Source organism: Neovison vison, chromosome 2 (assembly GCF_020171115.1).
Source record: "Neovison vison isolate M4711 chromosome 2, ASM_NN_V1, whole genome shotgun sequence".
NCBI classification, from domain to species: domain Eukaryota; kingdom Metazoa; phylum Chordata; class Mammalia; order Carnivora; family Mustelidae; genus Neogale; species Neogale vison.
Window position 1 is genome coordinate 158029177 of NC_058092.1, and position 20940 is coordinate 158050116.

At 39.1% G+C, this 20940-nt stretch overlaps 1 protein-coding gene across 1 annotated transcript in view; it reads left to right on the forward strand.

Moving 5' to 3' along the window:
• Window positions 1-20739, forward strand: part of LOC122899232 (zinc finger protein 239-like) — a 56474-nt gene extending 35735 nt beyond the window's left edge. The window contains 2 exon segments of the mRNA XM_044236816.1: window positions 19684-20270; window positions 20355-20739. Coding sequence (XP_044092751.1) covers window positions 19684-20270; window positions 20355-20739 — 972 coding nt within the window.
• The last annotated feature ends 201 nt before the right edge of the window (window positions 20740-20940 follow it).

The window sequence follows — 20940 nt, forward strand, 5'->3', positions numbered from 1 at the left end:
TCTGAAATTTAATCTGAGGGGTTTGAAATGGCGGGGTTGTGGGAGGTTGGGGTGCCAGGTGGTGGGTATTATAGAGGGCACAGCTTGCATGGAGCACTGGGTGTGGTGAAAAAATAATGAATACTGTTTTTCTGAAAATAAATAAATTGGAAAAAAAATAAAATTAAATTAAAAAAAAAAAAGAAACCAGGAAGGAGGTCTCACACCGATCACTGTGTGGTAGTGGGGTGCTCCCTATTTTATCTACTATACATGCAAGTTAATTTCTTGTAATTACGCATGGGATGTGTCAGTGGTAGCATTAGCAGCACATACGGTTTATTAAAATACTTACCATACCTTTCCTGTATTTTGTTTTAGCGACATAAATTCCCCTCCGAGCTGAAATTTAGTTAATCTCTCAACGATATAGTTACATGGGTATGAATACAGAAGATCCTTTTTCATGTTCCCCAATGAAGGGAGATGTGTGCGGTGTTAGGCACTGGGGACCTGATGGCCTTGTCCAGAGGCTTATGTCCATGGCCTAAACAGGTCATAGTGTGTTGTCTGGTCTTTTCTGCCTTCCCCATGTCCTCCCACCCTATCCTACTCTAGTTTAGTTTGGTTTTTAAAGGAGTCACAATGAGTACCGATTTTCTTTGCCGTGGATCAGGGTGGCAATGGACAAATCACTCAGCATTTCTGCGCCTCACAACTAGATGCTGAATAACACGAGCTCTTTTCACTACTGACCCAGTGTTTTGTAGCTCATTTCTTTTCAAACATTTTTTAAAAAGATTTTATTTATTTATTTATTTGAGAGTGAGAGAGAGCATGAGTGGGGAGATGGTCAGAGGGAGAAGCAGACTCCCCGTGGAGTTGGAAAACCAATGTGGAATTTGATCCCAGGACTCCGGGATCAGACCTGAACTGAAGGCAGTCGCCCGCCAAACTGAGCCACCCAGGCGCCCTCTAATGTTTTTCTAATTTTAGGTAGCAACTTCAGGAATCGACATGGTGCCTTATCCGTTTGGGGTGCTATCACAAAACACCACAGACTGGGTGGCTTAAGCCACCCAGTTTATTTCCTGCAGTTTTGGAGGCTGGAAGTCGGAGGTCAGGGTGCAGCATGTTGGGTGAGGGCGGTCTTCTGGGTCACAGACTTCTCACTCTGTCCTAATGTCATGGAAGGTCTAGGGAGCCTTGTGGGCTCTCTTTCAGAAGGACATTAATCCCATTCATGAGGGCTTCATGTTCATGACCTAAACACCTCCCAAAAGCCCCACCTTCTTTTTTTTTTTATTATTTACTTATTTGACAGAGATCACAAGTAGGCCGAGAGGCAGGCAGAGAGAGAGAGAGGAGGAAGCAGGCTCCCTGCTGAGCAGAGAGCCTGATGCAGGGCTCGATCCCAGAACCCTGGGATCATGACCTGAGCCGAAGGCAGAGGCTTTAACCCACTGAGCCACCCAGGCGCCCCAAAGGCCCCACCTTCTAACAGCATCACATGGGCATTAGGATTCCAACATGTGAATTTTGGGGGGACCCAAGCATTTAGACTGTAGCACATTAGAAAATGTGAACAGAAGAGAGAACGTTGCAGATGCTAGAGTGATAAGAAATTATGCTTGAAAGTACTTCAGCGCTGAAGAGATTTTTGTTCATTGCTTACCTATAGTATACACAACTGATAATTTTATCAGCTTTGCATAGTAGGAAAGATATTGAGGAAAAACATGGAAAGCCAATGGAGAAAGAATGTGAAGATTAAAGAAACATCAGTTTGTAGTTGGGGCATATTTATTAAGAGGAAATACCCTGAGATAATTCCTATATTCCCATGAAAATGGTAAATTATGGTTTGGTAAGGGTCTCCAGTTTGTTTCAATGCTGCAAAAATTTTTAATTCTGGGGTTAGAACATGTGACTAAGATGAAACTTAAAGTGTTTTCAGAAGTTCACAGATTGCTTTATCCATTTTGAAATTCCTCCTTGTGCTACCCTTAAACCCAAGAATTTTTTGTTCTAGAGAGATAAGTTTATGGTATAAATGATCACATTAGGTATTTAGGATTTTTTTCCCTCTTAGTCTTCTCTGGTAATTTGTTATTAGTTATTAACTAGTTATGAATTTGTTATTATTAACACCTTTTTGGGTGACTTTTTAATACTCATTTTCTATTGGGTGACTTTCTGATGTTCTCTATTTTTATGCCTGTGTCATGACTAGAATATGCATCATTCAAGTATAATGGCTATTAATCTTGCCTTTCCCAGCTTGGTGGTCTTATACTTGTTGGTTTTGTTGTTTATGCATTCCTTGGAGTGTCTGTTAGGAAGGATATGCCCTTTGAATGTATCTTGTTTAGAAATCCTGCAAATCAAAACTCCCACTTAACAGCTCTCCTAACTGTTAATAATACCAACTGTAGGAACGTACGTCCGTAAGCTTGTTATCTGCCAATCAGAGTTCAGTATTCAACTCTTTCTAAGGTATTAGGAATGCTCTACACGTTCCGTGCTTTACTCCCCAGAACCCTGGGTCATATGTCTTACTGGACGGTTCTGTGTGGTTCTCCCACTTAGCTAATAACCAGCAAAGTACGAAAAGGTGAAAAACTTTCTGAAGTTTTTTTAGAAGTTCTAGGTAAACTGTCTGACCTTTGTAGGAACAATAACTTTCTGCTCCTACCTTCAAGATCCCCAGAGATTTCTTAGTTTCCAGGCGGAAGATGGTCCCATCTACTGAAATTTTGCCCTGCCTTCTTTGAATAGGAAGACCTACTTCCTGCCCTCTGATGAAGCTGATCCTATAATCTCCAAAATGTTTTGTTTGTTTGTTTTTCAAGACATTAAATAACCCTATCAGCTATGGCAAACAAATAATTTTAAATTGAAAAAGACACAGCTTCCATGTTTTTCTTTTTTTTTAAAGATTTTATTTATTTATTTGACAGAGAGAAATCACAAGTAGACAGAGAGGCAGGCAGAGAGAGCGGAAGGGAAGCAGGCTCCCTGCTGAGCAGAGAGCCCGATGTGGGACTCGATCCCAGGACCCTGAGATCATGACCTGAGCCGAAGGCAGCAGCTTAACCGACTGAGCCACTATAATGGGTTACGCTTCAACTCTGTCTTTGCCAGTTTTGTTATTTTGTATGCAGAAGATTTGGTGTTTATTTGAATTACTTTATATATCATTACATTTGCTGAGAGTGAGAGAGTCTTGAATTTAGTTAATAAACGTTTATTGAGGACATACAAGATACTGGGCCTACCGGTCAGTACTGGGCATTCATACACGAAATACTAAGTAACTGACTTCAGGGAAGTCGTAAGGATTGCACTTCGTGTGCATTATCCTTGATTGTGAGAGCTGCCGACATTTTGTTTCTAGAATATCCTGAGGGAACCTTAACCTTGGAGTAAAACCCTTTCTTTTTCAGCAAGAATCAAGTCTCTTTCTTGCTTCTGTGCCTTTCCACCTAAAGATACATATTCTTATATAATAAGGTTAGGGAACCATAGGAGTTGGAGGGGACCCCTCAAAGTGAACCTTTGAACCTTCCCGTGTCATTCCCACCCTTCGTTCATCAACCCTCTATGTCTAGACAGAAATCACAATACTTACCAGAAAGTAGTTTTGGTTGTTAGTAAATTGTGGTATTTAATTCCTTCATGAATTCCTTCCCATACAGAGCCTGTGGAATATTCAGAAGTTTACGTCTGAAGTATCTGTTCAGTGGGAATTGGCTTGTCCTCAAATCTCAGGTGTTAAAATATTTTTACATGCTCTGTGTTGGAATGATGGCAAATTTCTTAACTGAGGGGATAAATTAAAATATGTAAATTGAGGGTCTCCTGGGTGGTTCAATAGTTAGGCATCCACCTTTGGCTCAGGTCAAGATCCCAGGGTCCTGGAATCAAGCCTGTCATCAGGCTCCCTCCTTGGTAGGAAGTCTGCTTCTCCCTCTCCCATACCCCCTGCTTGTGTTCCCTCTCTCGCTGTCTCTCTCTCTCTCTCTGCCAAATAAATAAATAAAATCTTAAAAAAATATTTAAATTGAAAGTTGTAAACATACTTATGATTATAAATTTTTCTTTTTGTGAATATTAAACAGGGGTAGACTGATGATTAATATCCTAGGAAATAGAAAACATTTCTAGATAGCCTAATCTTATTAGATGTATGGAAGTAGAGAATACTTTTTTCAGTCACATTTTTTTTCATTCAGTAAATTTTAGTGGTACCTACTAATTTCTTACATTTGCAGTAAGTGTAGGGGACTCACAGATGATGAGAGGTCCCCAGGGAACTCAAAATTTTGTGATTTTTTTATGGTCAAAAATATAATTTTTATTTTTTATATTTAGTTTTCCAAAAAAAAGATTTAAAGCATATGTGTGCTCCTGGGCATGCGGATGGGGGAATGGGCAGAGGGGGAGGGAGAAGAAAAGGGGAAGAATCCCAAGCAGACTGTGCACTGAGCATAGAGCCTGACACAGGGCTCGATCCTGGGGTGTTGAGATCATGACCTGAGCCAAAACCAAGAGTCAGATGCTCAGCTGAGTGGAGCTGCCCAGGGACCCCAAAATATAGTTCATTTTTTAAAGAAACTTATGGATGCTGTGAAAGATGTGTCCTCTACTCTTACTGATAAAGGTGCTTAAAAACACTAGTGTAGCTCTCTTTGGGATTTGGGGTCTATTTTTGAAGCATCTTGATTCAGAAGCCCAGGCATCCTTTCCAAAATTCTGACTAAATGTTAAAAAAAAAAATGAGGTTTTACTATTTGATCTCTTCTCTCGACTCCAGTTCATATACATTGACTTTTTCTTGTTGCATAGTATTTATGAAAAGTAGAGAAAAGGATTCTAGAGAGCTGTCCTTTAAACAAGAGGTGTTTTCCTACTTTTTGCCAAAGGCCCACCTCCATGGAGGAAGGTCCCAGTACTGTGTGAGCCTTCCTGACTGGCCTTCCCCTGGTCATTGATGCACAGTTGTTCTTGAAATCAGGAGTGGGTATTCAGCTAGCAAGATCAGTAGGGATCCATATCACTTCTGGTCTCCTTATCAGATTCTTTATTATGAGTGGTTTTATGATTTCTATAAATTGTAGGGCTGCTTCTCAAAATGGTTTCTGGATATTAACACCAGTTCATCTGAATCCATGGCACAGCAAAGGAGATTGTGGAGTGAACTATGTATTCCTTAGTTTATCAAAAAATTGGAAAAGTTTGGGTTTGACTACTGCAATTGCAACATTGATTTGCTCCCTACGTGTGTGTGAAGATCCCACAGCTATGGTCATTCATGTCATTAAGTAACAGGGGCCTAAGAGGAGGATAGATCACTGAGATGCTTTCCCATATCCCTTAAGGCTAGACACCGTGGTTGTTAAAATAGTTTTTAGAGCAAAGGGTAGGGTACAGATGTGCTATCATTTAAACCGACACATGCTAACTCTTAGCATGTCGTGTGTGTGTATATTTGAAGAAAGCGTGAGAAGCAAGCATTGGTGTTCATCACATACTTACCTTTATCCCAGTGTTATTTTGCATTATGAGTAGGAATTCCCCAAGCCTGTCTTCATTCCAGCATATCCTGAGAGTATATGGAGTATATGGGGATACCCATATCCCCATATGAGAGTATATGGGGAGTCCCTGAATACAAACTTCTCTTCCCCTCCGTAGTGTTCTATCATCCATCAGTTTTTCAAAATAACAGCAAAACACTAAAAACCTGACTTACAAATTGGAAAAGTTTATTTCTAATGACCAGCTGATGGCTTTCATTAGCTCTGATACAAGGAAGAAAAGAAAGGGTATGCCTTCCATGTTTCAGACACAGTGGTTGCCATATTAGCTCCCCTCCCATTCACCTGTAATGGGTATTGTGAGATAGGAGGTCAGTGAAAGCATTGAAATTTTGTGTTGGATTCTTTTTATCTGTATCTTTAGGGGAGCCAGGTGGTGGGTATTATAGAAGGTACATATTGCATGGAGCACTGGGTGTGGTGCATAAACAATGAATTCTGTTACACTGAAAAGAAATTTAAAAAAAAACCAGCAATAGATATGCAATGAATAAAGAGAAAGGAATCCAAGTATATCACTAAGGAAAGCCAAAACACCACAAAAAAAGAGCAAGAGAGAGATCAGAGAAAAACTACAAAACAATCACAAAGCAAGTAACAACTTGGTAATAAATTTATATCTACCAATAACTACTTTGAATGTAAATGGATTAGACACTTCAATCCAAAGACATGGGGTGTCATTGAATTACACAGAGTGGATAAAAAAAACAAGAGCCATCTATAAGGCTGCCTACAAGAGACTCATCTCCGACGTAAAAACAACTGCCGACTGAAAGTAAGAGGATGAAGAAAGATTCGTCATCCAAATGGATGTCAAAAGAAAGCTGGAGTAGTAATACTTAAGTAAAACAAAACAGACTTTAAAACAAAGACTGTAACAGGAGATAAGGAAGAACACTATATGATGATGAAGGGGAGACTCCAACAAGAAGATACACAATTATAAATATTTATGCACCCAACATGGGAGCAACCAAATACACAGTTAACAACAAACAAACAAACAAAAACTAATCGATAGGAATGCAATAATAATAGGAGACTATAACACCCCTCTTACATCAATGGACAGATTGTCCAAACAGAAAATCAACAAGGAAACAATGGCTCCATTCACCTAATCAGATGGATTTAAAAGATATTTTCAGAGCATTCCATCCTAAGACAGCAGATACACATTCTCCACAAGTGCACACAGAACATTTTCCAGAACAGATCACAGATTAAATAAGCCTGAACAAAGTCAAGAAGACCGAAGTCATACCATGCATCTTTTCTGACCACAACACTATGAAAATGGAAGTCAACCATAGGAAAAAAATCTGAAAAGAGCGGAAATTCATCAAGGTTAAATAACATGCTACTAAACAATGAATGAGTCATCCAAGACCTCAAAGAAATAAAAATTACATGGAAACAAATGAAAATGAAAACGCAGTGGTCCAAAATCTTGCGGATAGAGCAAAAGCAGTTCTAACAGGGAAGTTTAGGACCATACCAGCCTACCTCAGGAAGTAGGAAATATCTCAAACAACCTAAATTTACATATAAAGGAGCTACAAAAAGAATAACAAAACCCAAAACCAACAGAAGGAAGGAAATAATAAAGATTAGAGCACAAATAAATGATACAGAAAATTTTTAAAAAACAAAATAGAAAAAATCTATGAAATCAGGAGCTAGTTCCTAGAAAAGATAAACAAAACTGATAAAACTCTAGCCAGGCTCATTAAAAAAAAAGGATGGGGGAGAGAAAGTGAGAGGACCCAAACAAAATTGCAAATGAGAGAGAGTAACAATGGACACCACAGAAATACAAGTAACTACAGGAGAGTATTATGAAAAATTACATACTCTAAATCTGGACAACCTAGAGGAAATGGACAAATTCCTAGAAACATATGATCTATCAAAACAGCAACAGGAAGAAAGAACATTTAAACAGACTGATAACCAACAATGAAATTGAATCAGTAATCAAAAAATTCCCAACATGGGGTGCCTGGGTGGCTCAGTGGGTTAAAGCCTCGGTCTTCAGCTCAGGTCATGATCCCAGGGTCCTGGGATCAAGCCCAGAATCGGGCTCTCATCTCAGCAGGGAGCCTGTTTCCCTCTCTCTCTCTGCCTGCCTCTCTGCCTACTTGTGATCTCTCTCTGTCAAATAAATAAACAAAATCTTAAAAAAAAATAAAAATTCCCAACAAACAAAACTCCAGGACCAGATGGCTTCATAGGCAAATTCTATCAAACATTCCAAGAAAAGTTAATACTTATTATTCTCAAAATATTTCAAAAAAATGCAGAGGAAGGAAAATTTACAAATTCATTCTCTGAAGCCAGTATCATCCTGATACTGAAGCCAGGTGAAGACACCATTAAAAAACAGAAGTACAGGGGCACCTGGGTGGCTCACGGGGTTAAACCTCTGCCTTCAGCTCAGGTCATGATCCCCTGGTCCTGGGATAGAGCCCTGCCTTCTACTCTCTGCTCAGCAGGGAGCCAGCTTCCCTGCAACCAACACCCCCCCCCGCCCTACTTATGATCTCTGTCAAATGTCAAATAAATACATAAAATCTTTAAAAAAAAACTACAAAAAATAACAAAGATTTTTTTAATTAAAAAAAAAACTACAGGCCAATAACTCTGATGAACATAGATGCAAAAATCCTCTACAAAATACTAGCAAACCAAGTCCAACAATCCTTTAAAAAAAAAAAAAAACAAATCATTCACCCTGATCAACTTTTACCCCCAGGTTGCAAGGGTGGTTTAGTATTTACAAATCAGTCAGTGTGATACATCATATCAGTAAGAGAAAGGAAAAGAAGCTTCAGATTTCAACAGATACAGAAAAAGCATCCAATGAAATACAGCATCCATGCATGATCAATAACCCTCAACAAAGTAGGTTTAGAGGAAACATAGCTCAACTATAATAAAGGCCTTATAGAGAAAATCCGTTACACTCAATGGGGGAAAAGCTGAGAGCATTTACCCTGAGGTCAGAAAAAGGGCACGGATATCTACTCTAACCACTTTATTCAGCGTAGTACTGGATGTCCTAGCCACAGCCATCAGACAACAAAAAGGAATAAAAGGCAACCAAACTGGTTAAGGAAGAAATCAAACTTTCACTATTTGCAGAGGACATGATATTCTGTGTAGAAAACCCTAAAGACTCCACCAAAAAACTGCTACATCTAAAAATGAATCCAGTAAAGTTTCAGGACATAAAATCAATGTACAAAAATCTGCTGCATTTCTAAACAGTAATAAGGAAGCAGCGGAAAGAGAGATTAAGAAAACAATCCCATTTACAATAGTCCCCAAAATAATAAACCAGCTATGAATAAACTTAGCAAAGAGGTGAAAAGACCTGATTGTGAATACTATTAAAATATTGATGAAAGAAGCTGAAGATGACACAAAGAAATGGAAAGACAGTTCATGCTCATGGATTACAAGAACAAATATTGTTAAAATTTCTATACTACCCAAAGCAAGCTATACATTTAATGCAATCCCTATCAAAATACCAACAGAATTCTTCACAGAACTAGAAAAAAGACATCCTAAACTTTGTATGGAACCACAAAAGACTCTGAATAGCCAAAGCAATCTTGAAAAAGAAAATCAAAACCGAAGGGAACACTATTCCAGATTTCAAATTATATTATCTGTAGTAATCAAAATGGTATGGTACTGGCACAAAAGTAGACACTTAGGTCAACAGAACAGCATACAAAGCACAGAAATAAACCCATGATGCTACTGTCAATCTTTGACAAAGGAGGCAAGAATATTTAATGGAAATAAGTCTCTTCAACAAAGGGTAACTGCATGGCTGCATGCAGAAGAATGAATCGGGACTTCTTACACTGCACACAAAAACTCAAAATGAGCCTGGGTGGCTCAGTGGGTTAAGCCGCTGCCTTCGGCTCGGGTCATGATCTCGGGGTCCTGGGATCGAGTCCCGCGACGGGTTCTATGCTCAGCGGGGAGCCTGCTTCCCTCTCTCTCTGCCTGCCTCTCCATCTACTTGTGATTTTTCTCTGTCAAATAAATACATAAAATCTTTTAAAAAAAACTCAAAATGGATTAGGGACCTAAATGTGAGACCTGACACCATAATATTCCTAGAACAGAGCACAGGCAGTAATTTCTCTGATGTTGACCATAACAAGATCTTTCTAGGTATGTATCCTGAGGCAAGTAAAACAAAAACAAAACAAGCACTTGTGATTACACTAAAATAAAAAAAAAAAAAAACTTCTGCCCAGCAGAGGAAACCACCAATAAAACTAAAAGACAACCTAACTAACTGGTAGAAGATATTTGCATTGACATATCCAACTAAGGATTACTATCCAAATTATATAAAGAATTTATATAGCTCGGGGCGCCTGGGTGGCTCAGTGGGTTAAAGCCTCTGCCTTCAGCTCAGGTCATGATTCCAGGGTCCTGGGATCAAGCACCGCATTGGGCTCTCTGCTCAGTAGGGAGCCTGCTCCCTCCTCTCTCTCTGCCTGCCTCTCTGCCTACTTGCGATCTCTGCCTGTCAAATAAATAAATAAAATCTTCAAAAAAAAAAGAATTTATACAGCTCAACACCAAAAAAAATACTAAATAATCCAATTTAAAAATGGGCAGAAGATATGAACAGACATTTCTCCAAAGACAATATCCAGATGGCCAACAGATACATGAAAAGATGCTCAACATCATGCATCATCAGGTAAATGCAAATCAAAAACAAACTGAACTATCACCTCACATCTGTTAGAATGACTAAACTCAAAAACTCAAGAAACAACTGCTGGTGAAGATGTAGAGAAAAAGTAAAACTCATGCACTGTTGGTGGGAATGCAAACTGGTGCAGTAACTGTGGAAGACAGCATATGGGTTCCTTGAAAAATTAAAAACAGAACTACCCTATGATCCAGCAATTATACTACTAGGTATTTACCCGAAGAATACAAAAACACTAATTCAAAGGGATATATACGCTCCTATTTTTTTTCTAAAGATCTTATTTTTTTGACAGAGAGAGATCACAAGTAGGTAGAGAGGCAGGCAGAGTGAGAGAGAGAGGAGGAAGCAGGCTCCCCGCCAAGCAGAGAGCCTGATGCGGGACTCAATCTCAGGACCCTGAGATCATGACCTAAGCCGTAGGCAGAGGCTTAACCCACTGAGCCACCTAGGCACCCTACACTCCTATGTTTATAGTAACATTATTTACAATAGACAACCCATGGAAACAGCCCAAGTGTCGATCAATAGATGAACAGATAAAGAAGATGTGGTGTATACACATACAATGGAATATTATTCAGCCATAAAAAAGAATGAAGTCCTGCCATTTGCAAAACATGGATGGATTTAGAGAGTATAATGCTTAGGAAAACAAACCAGTTAGAGAACAAGAATTACCACACTATTTCACTCACCTGTGGAATTTAAGAAGCAAAAAAACACAAGAACAAAAAAGAGACAAACCAAAACAACAAACTCTTAACTAGAGAACAAAGAGATGGATACCAGAGAGGAGATAAGGAGGGGGCAATGTCTGAAACCAGGGAAGTGGATTGAGAGTGCACTTATCTTGATCAGCATTGAATAGTATATGGAACTACTGAAGCACCATTTCGTACACATGAAGTGAATGTACACTATAAAACACTTTTTTTAGCTATATAGCACATTAATAAGTCATTCAGCAATATATGACTAAGGTCTATAGATTATACATTCATATTATAAAAATGTTAATTTCCAGATTTTGTTAGTTACATTGTGGTTACATAAGAGAATAATCTTGTTTTTAAGCAAACACAAGTAATTAGGGATATTGGATCCCCTTGTTGGTAATTTATACCCAAATAGTTCAGAAAATAATATATACAAAGAGTAATAAAGCAAACGTGATAAACATTCAGAGAATCTGAATAAAAATAAATGAGGACTATTGGAATTATTCTCCCAATTTTTCTGTAGGTCTGAAATTATTTCAGATGAAAAAGTTAAAAAAATTTATTCTTAAAGGAAAATGAAGAGGATTTTTTAAATTGTCCCTTTATAAAGGACATTGGTTAAGGTTTTTTCCCAATTTTTAAGGATAACAAACTAGATTAATTGATTAGGTAAGAAAAGTAAAAAGTGAAATGAAAACAGAGCTTATAATGAACTACTGTTTAAGAAGAATTAACTATGGTATATGTCTAAAACAAAAGTCTAAAATATAAGTATAGCTTTTTATTTAATGTAGCAAAACCACCAAGACCTCATACCAAGCCTGAAATTCCTCTGCTTTACAAAGCACTCTAATTCCCACTCTAAATGTAAAAGTTAAGGTCCACTAACATCACTTTTCTTATGAAATAAAAAGCATATTCAACAAACCATGAAATAAGAGTTAGTCAATTGTAGATCCAGTCCTAGAACAGGCGCCCAGGCTTCCACCTGGCTTAGAACCATACTATACTTCCTCAACCAATCAATACTACTGGGTACAAGAGCTTCTTCAAACCCATTTTGGTGACAAGTATAAAATAAACCTTCAAGAATGTGGTTAAAAAGAGCTGACAGCATATGAATTTGAGGACAAGTCTAAATCCATTAACAGTGGCCTAAAATATAAATTCATGCTTATCTAAGAGCCCAAGAGGAAGCAATGTTTTCCTTATTATTATTTTTTTAATTTACTTTACCTCTGGACAGGGCTCCACATGGCAGTCTTTTATTGAACATGGCCATCTTCTGCCCAGAAAGGACATGGTCGCTTCAGATTGACCTTGAGAGAAAGATTGGATAAACATTAGCACAATATGGCGCAGTTCTTCAACACTCTCTAAGTGTCCCTGTGCTGCACACCACTGACGTGTTGGTGGGAAGAAGAAAAAGTCCTACCCTGTGGCATCTATAGGGTTCAAAATTTGAAACTGCAGTTTTTCAGACACCCAGTTGTAATATTAATTAATTTAAAAAAATAACTGTTATTAGTCCTCCGACACTTCAAAAAAGGAATAAAGTCCAAGTACACTGCTCCCCTTCAGACCTTGAGCAGCATTTTACTCTGATATCTTTCAGCACCTTACCCGTTAGGGTTCTCCCAAGCACCCACCCGCTTCAGTGTGCACTGAGCATCCACTGTCTGCACTGTGTAGGGTCTAGGGCAAAGAAGATATATAAAAAAGTACTTTACCCACATGGAGTCTACTGGAGGGAATAGAAATTATACATGTCTGTTTAATTACAAATTGTAGTAAGTACTACAAAGAACATCCAGAGTTTCGTGATGGAAAATAATGGGACTGGTGGACAGTGACCTTCTTGACTGCTCAGTGTAACTGGGGATTTTGTTTGTTATATCTTATTGTTGTATCTTGTTATATATATTTTTTACATTGTTTTTTATTTTTATTTTTTTTCAATTTATTTATTTTCAGAAAAACAGTATTCATTATTTTTTCACCACACCCAGTGCTCCATGCAAGCTGTGCCCTCTATAATACCCACCACCTCGCCCCCCAATCGCCCAACCCCCCGCCACTGCAAACCCCTCAGATTGTTTTTCAGAGTCCATAGTCTCTCATGGTTCATCTCCCCTTCCAATTTACCCAAGAGCACATACTCTCCCCAATGTCCATAACCCTAACCCCCTTCTCCCAACCCCCCTCCCCTCAGCAACCCACAGTTTGTTTCGTGAGATTAAGAGTCACTTATGGTTTGTCTCCCTCCCTATCCCATCTTGTTTCATGGATTCTTCTCCTACCCACTTAAGCCCCCATGTTGCATCACCACTTCCTCATATCAGGGAGATCATATGAAGTTTGTCTTTCTCCGCTTGACTTATTTCGCTAAGCACGATACGCTCTAGTTCCATCCATGTTGTCGCAAATGGCAAGATTTTGTTTCTTTTGATGGCTGCATAGTATTCCATTGTGTATATATACCACATCTTCTTTATCCATTCATCTGTTGATGGACATCTAGGTTCTTTCCATAGTTTGGCTATTGTGGACATTGCTGCTATAAACATTCGGGTGCACGTGCCCCTTTGGATCACTACGTTTGTATCTTTAGGGTAAATTCCCAGTAGTGCAATTGCTGGGTCATAGGGCAGTTCTATTTTCAACATTTTGAGGAACCTCCATGCTGTTTTCCAGAGTGGTTGCACCAGCTTGCATTCCCACCAACAGTGTAGGAGGGTTCCCCTTTCTCCGCATCCTCGCCAGCATCTGTCATTTCCTGACTTGTTGATTTTAGCCATTCTGACTGGTGTGAGGTGATATCTCATTGTGGTTGTGATTTGTATTTCCCTGATGCCGAGTGATATGGAGCACTTTTTCATGTGTCTGTTGGCCATCTGGATGTCTTCTTTGCAGAAACGTCTGTTCATGTCCTCTGCCCATTTCTTGATTGGATTATTTGTTCTTTGGGTGTTGAGTTTGTTAAGTTCTTTATAGATTTTGGACACTAGTCCTTTATGTGATATGTCGTTGGCAAATATCTTCTCCCATTCTGTCAGTTGTCTTTTGGTTTTGTTAACTGTTTCCTTTGATGTGCAAAAGCTTTTGATTTTGATGAAATCCCAAAAGTTCATTTTTGCCTTTGCTTCCCTTACCTTTGGCGATGTTCCTAGGAAGATGTTGCTGCGGCTGAGGTCGTAGAGGTTGCCGCCTGTGTTCTCCTCAAGGATTTTGATGGATGCCTTTCTCACATTGAGGTCCTTAATCCATTTTGAGTCTATTTTTGTGTGTGGTGTAAGGAAATGGTCCAATTTCATTTTTCTGCACGTGGCTGTCCAATTTTCCCAACACCATTTATTAAAGAGGCTGTCTTTTTTCCATTGGACATTCTTTCCTGCTTTGTCAAAGATTAGTTGACCATAGAGTTGAGGGTCTATTTCTGGGCTCTCTATTCTGTTCCATTGGTCTATGTGTCTGTTTTTGTGCCAGTACCATGCTGTCTTGATGATGACAGCCTTGTAATAAAGTTTGAAGTCCGGAATTGTGATGCCACCAACTTTGGCTTTGTTTTTCAATATCCCTTTGGCTATTCGAGGTCTTTTCTGGTTCCATATAAATTTTAAAATTATTTGTTCCATTTCTTTGAAAAAGATGGATGGTAATTTGATAGGAATTGCATTAAATGTGTAGATTGCTTTAGGTAGCATAGATATTTTCACAATATTTATTCTTCCAATCCAGGAGCATGGAACATTTTTCCATTTCTTTGTGTCTTCCTCAATTTCTTTCATGAGTACTTTATAGTTGTCTGAGTATAGATTCTGTGCCTCTTTGGTTAGGTTTATTCCTAGGTATCTTATGGTTTGGGGTGCAATTGTAAATGGGATTGACTCCTTAATTTCTCTTTCTTCTGTCTTGTTGTTGGTGTAGAGAAATGCAACTGATTTCTGTGCATTGATCTTATATCCTGACACTTTACTGGATTCCTGTACAAGTTCTAGCAGTTTTGGAGTGGAGTCTTTTGGGTTTTCCACATAGAGTATCATATCATCTGCGAAGAGTGATAATTTGACTTCTTCTTTGCCTATTTGGATGCCTTTAATTTCCTTTTGTTGTCTGATTGCTGAGGCTAGGACTTCTAGTACTATATTGAATAGCAGTGGTGATAATGGACATCCCTGCCGTGTTCCTGACCTTAGTGGAAAAGCTTTCAGATTTTCTCCATTGAGAATGATATTTGCAGTGGGTTTTTCATAGATGGCTTTGATGATATTGAGGTATGTGCCCTCTATCCCTACACTTTGAAGGGTTTTGATCAGGAAGGGATGCTGTACTTTGTCAAATGCTTTTTCAGCATCTATTGAGAGTATCATATGGTTCTTGTTCTTTCTTTTATTGATGTGTTGTATCACATTGACTGATTTGCGGATGTTGAACCAACCTTGCAGCCCTGGGATAAATCCCACTTGGTCGTGGTGAATAATCCTTTTAATGTACTGTTGAATCTTATTGGCTAGTATTTTGGTGAGAAATTTTGTGTCTGTGTTCATCAAGGATATTGGTCTATAGCTCTCTTTTTTGATGGGATCCTTGTCTGGTTTTGGGATCAAGGTGATGCTGGCCTCATAAAATGAGTTTGGGAGTTTTCCTTCCATTTCTATTTTTTGGAACAGTTTCAGGAGAATAGAAATTAGTTCTTTAAATGTTTGGTAGAATTCCCCTGGGAAGCCATCTGGCCCTGGGCTTTTGTTTGTTTGGAGATTTTTAATGACTGTTTCAATCTCCTTACTAGTTATGGGTCTGTTCAGGCTTTCTATTTCTTCCTGGTTCAATTTGGTAGTTTATATGTTTCTAGGAATGCATCCATTTCTTCCAGATTTTCAAATTTGTTGGCGTAGAGTTGCTCATAGTATGTTCTTATAATAGTTTGTATTTCTTTGGTGTTAGTTGTGATCTCTCCTCTTTCATTCATGATTTTATTTATTTGGGTCCTTTCTCTTTTCTTTTTGATAAGTCTGGCCAAGGGTTTATCAATTTAATTAATTCTTTCAAAGAACCAGCTCCTAGTTTGGTTGATTTGTTCTATTGTTTTTTTGGTTTCTATTTCATTGTTTTCTGCTCTGGTCTTTATGATTTCTCTTCTCCTGCTGGGCTTAGGGTTTCTTTCTTGTTCTTTCTCCAGCTCCTTTAGGTGTAGGGTTAGGTTGTGTACCTGAGACCTTTCTTGTTTCTTGAGAAAAGCTTGTACCGGTATATATTTTCCTCTCAGGACTGCCTTTGTTGTGTCCCACAGATTTTGAACCGTTGTATTTTCATTATCATTTGTTTCCATGATTTTTTTCAATTCTTCTTTAATTTCCCGGTTGACCCATTCATTCTTTAGAAGGATGCTGTTTAGTCTCCATGTATTTGTGTTCTTTCCAAACTTCCTCTTGTGGTTGAGTTCTAGCTTCAGAGCATTGTGGTCTGAAAATATGCAGGGAATGATCCCAATCTTTTGATACCGGTTGAGTCCTGATTTAGGACCGAGGATGTGATCTATTCTGGAGAATGTTCCATGTGCACTAGAGAAGAATGTGTATTCTGTTGCTTTGGGATGAAATGTTCTGAATATATCTGTGATGTCCATCTCATCCAGTGTATCATTTAAGGCCTTTATTTCCCTGTTGACCTTTTCCTTGGATGTTCTGTCCATTTCAGTGAGGGGAGTGTTAAAGTCCTCTACTATTATTGTATTATTGTTGATGTGTTTCTTTGATTTTGTTATTAATTGGTTTATATAGTTGGCTGCGCCCACGTTGGGGGCATAGATATTTAAAATTGTTAGATCTTCTTGTTGGACAGACCCTTTGAGTATGATATAGTGTCCTTCCTCATCTCTTATTATAGTCTTTGGCTTAAAATCTAATTGATCTGATATAAGGATTGCCACTCCTGCTTTTTTCTGATGTCCATTAGCATGGTAAATTCTTTTCCACCCCCTCACTTTAAGTCTGGAGGTGTCTTCGGGTTTAAAATGAGTTTCTTGGAGGCAACATATAGATGGGTTTTGTTTTTTTATCCATTCTGATACCCTGTGTCTTTTGATTGGGGCATTTAGCCCATTAACATTCAGGGTAAGTATTGAGAGATATGATTTTAGTGCCATTGTATTGCCTGTAAGGTGACTGTTACTGTATATTGTCTCTGTTCCTTTCTGATCTACCATTTGTAGGCTCTCTCTTTGCTTAGAGGACCCCTTTCAGTATTTCCTGTAGAGCTGGTTTGGTGTTTGCAAATTCTTTCAGTTTTTGTTTGTCCTGGGAGCTTTTAATCTCTCCTTCTATTTTCAATGATAGCCTAGCTGGATATAGTATTCTTGGCTGCATGTTTTTCTCGTTTAGTGCTCTGAAAATATCATGCCAGCTCTTTCTGGCCTGCCAGGTCTCTGTGGATAAGTCAGCTGCCAATCTAATACTTTTACCATTGTATGTTATAGACTTCTTTTCCCGGGCTGCTTTCAGGATTTGCTCTTTGTCACTAAGGCTTGTAAATTTTACTATTAGGTGACGCGGTGTGGGCCTATTCTTATTGATTTTGAGGGGCATTCTCTGAACCTCCTGAATTTTGATGCTCGTTCCCTTTGCCATATTGGGGAAATTCTCCCCAATAATTCTCTCCAGTATACCTTCTGCTCCCCTCTCTCTTTCTTCTTCTTCTGGAATCCCAATTATTCTAATGTTGTTTCGTCTTATGGTGTCACTTATCTCTCGAATTCTCCCCTCATGGTCCAGTAGCTGTTTGTCCCTCTTTTGCTAAGCTTCTTTATTCTCTATCATTTGGTCTTCTATATCGCTAATTCTTTCTTCTGCCTCATTTATCCTAGCAGTGAGAGCCTCCATTTTTGATTGAACTTCATTAATAGCTTTTTTGATTTCAACTTGGTTAGATTTTAGTTCTTTTATTTCTCCAGAGAGGGCTTTTATATCTCTGGAGAGGGTTTCTCTAATATCTTCCATGCCTTTTTCAAGCCCGGCTATAACCTTGAGAATTGTCATTTTGAACTCTAGATCTGACATATTACCAATGTCTGTATTGATTAGGTCCCTAGCCTTCGGTACTCCCTTTTGTTCCTTTTTTTGTTGTGAATTTTTCCGCCTTGTCATTTTGTCCAGCTAAGAGTATATGAAGGAGCGTAAAATACTAAAAGGGTGGCAACAATCCCAAGAAAATATGTTTTAACCAAATCAGAAGAGATCCCAAATCGTGAGGGGGGATTTCTCTCCCCTCACGATTGGGTGAGGGATCTCCTCTGATTGGGATCTCCTTTGATTGGGATCTCCCAATCTCTTCTGATTGGGATCTCCCAATCTCTTATGATTTGGGGATAAAAAGAGGTTCAAAAAGAAAGAAAGAAAATAAGAATTAAAAAAAAGAGATTGAATTAAAAATTCAATCAAGAATTTAAAAAAGAATTAAGAAAAAAGATTGAAGAGATTAGGATCTCTTCTGATTTGGGGATAAAAAGAGGTTCAAAAATAAAGAAAAAAAGAAAAAAAAGAATTAAAAAAAAGAAAATGAATAAAGAAAAGTATAAAAATATATATATATATATATTAGATAGTCTAGTTAAAAAACATTAAAAAATAAAAGGGTAAAAGTTATAAAAAATTTTAGCAGAAGAAGAGAAAAAAAATGAAAAAGAAAAAAATTAAATTAACTGCAAGACTAAAAAATCACAGTAGAAAGCCATGAGTTCCGTGGTTTGTTTTCTCCTCCTCTGGAATTCTGCTGCTCTCCTTGGTATTGAAACTGCACTCCTTGGTAGGTGAACTTGGTCTTGCCTGGATTTCTTGTTGATCTTCTGGGGGAGGGGCCTGGTGTAGTGATTCTCAAGTGTCTTTGCCCCAGGCGGAATTACACCGCCCTTACCAGGGGCTGGGCTGAGTGATCTGCTCGGCTTTGCTTTCAGGAGCTTTTGTTCCCTGAGCGCTTTCCGTAGAGTTCTGGAGGACGGGAATACAAATGGCGGCCTCCTGGTCTCCGGCCCGGAGGAGCCGAGAGCCCGGGGCCCCGCTCCCCAGTGCGCCCTCAGAGAACATCTCCTAGTAACTCGCGTCTGCCTAACCTCCGGCCGCGCTCCGAGCTCACCGAGCTTGTGACCGGTTCAAGGCAACTCTGAGCTGCGAGCTTACTGTCGGCTCTGTCTCTGCAGCCGGCTTTCCCGTTCCAATAACCGCAAGCACTGCGACACTCAGACACCCCCGATCCTTCTGTGACCCTGCGGGACCTGAGGTCACGCCAACCCCGTGTGGGCTTCGCCCCGGTTTAGCCTCCGGAGCGATGTCCCTCAGCGGAACAGACTTTTAAAAGTCCTGATTTTGTGCTCCGTTGTTCCGCCGCTTGCCGGGAGCCGGCCCCTCCCCCCGGGGTCTATCTTCCCGTCACTTTGGATTCACTTCTCCGCCAGTCCTACCTTTCAGAAAGTGGTTGTTTTTCTGTTTCTAGAATTGCTGTTCTTCTTCTCTTCGATCTGCCGATGGATTTGCAGGTGTTTTGCAATCTTTATATAAGCTCTCTAGCTGATCTCCTGCTAGCTGAGGTAGTCTCAGCCTGCTACTTCTGCGCCATCTTGACTCCTCCCCCCGAGAAGTCAGTTCTTAATATAACTCAGAGAACACACATAGGAGACAAAGTCTATGAATGTAATGAATGTGGAAAAACATTCTGCAAAAAGTCAAAACTCACCAAACATCAGAACACACATACAAGAGAGAAACCCTATGAATGTAAGGAATGTGGGAAATGCTTCTCTCACAAATCTCTCCTCACTTTACATCAGTGAGGCCACACAGGAGAGAAACCCTATGAATGTAAGGAATGTAGAAAAAGCTTCTACCATAAGTCATATATCACAGTACACCAGAGAATTCACACAGGGGAGAAGCCATATGAATATAATCAATGTGGAAAAACCTTCGTAAGTAACTCAGTCCTCACAGTACATCAGAAAACACACACAGGCGAGAAACCCTATGAGTGTAATCAGTGTGGGAAATTCTTCTCTAGAAACTCCTACCTCAGAGTACATCTGAGAACTCACACAGGGGAGAAGCCCTGTGAATGTAAAGAATGTGGGAAGTTCTTCTCTAGGAATTCATACCTGACAGTACACCAGAGAACTCACACAGGAGAGAAACCCTATGAGTGTAAAAAACGTGGGAAGACCTTTTGCCATAAGTCAGACTTTACAATACACAAATGAACACACAGAGGGAAGAAATCATACCACTGTACTCAGTGTTGGAAAACCTTCACTTGCAGCTCAGTCCTCAATTCACATCAGAGAACTCACACAGGTGAGAAGCCCTATGGATGTAATCAGTGTGGGAAGTCATTTTCTGAGAAATCAGTTCTCACAGTACATCAGAGAATACACACAGGGGAGAAACCTTATAAGTGTAGTGCATGTGGAAAGTCCTTCTATCATAAGTCAGATCTCACTAAGCAGCAGAGAACACATACAAGAGAGAAACCCTATGAATGTAATCATTGTGGGAAAACCTTCAGTTGCAACATGGACCTCAAAGTACATCAGAGAATACACATAAGAGAGAAACCCTGTGAATGTATCGAGAGTGAGAAAACCTCCAAGAAATCAGTTATCACAGTACATCCAAGGTTACACACAGGGGAAGAAAATTTATGAATACAGCAGTGAGAGAAATCTTTCTCTTGTGATTCATACCTCAAAATACCACAGAAAATTCACAAAGGACGTGACCCCTATGAATGTAAAGAATGGCAAATTTTTACCCTAAGTCATCTTCCAAAGTAAACAAGAGAATACTCATAGGGGAAAATACTCTGATTTTGTTGAATGTCTGAAAATCTGTTGAAATAAGACAAA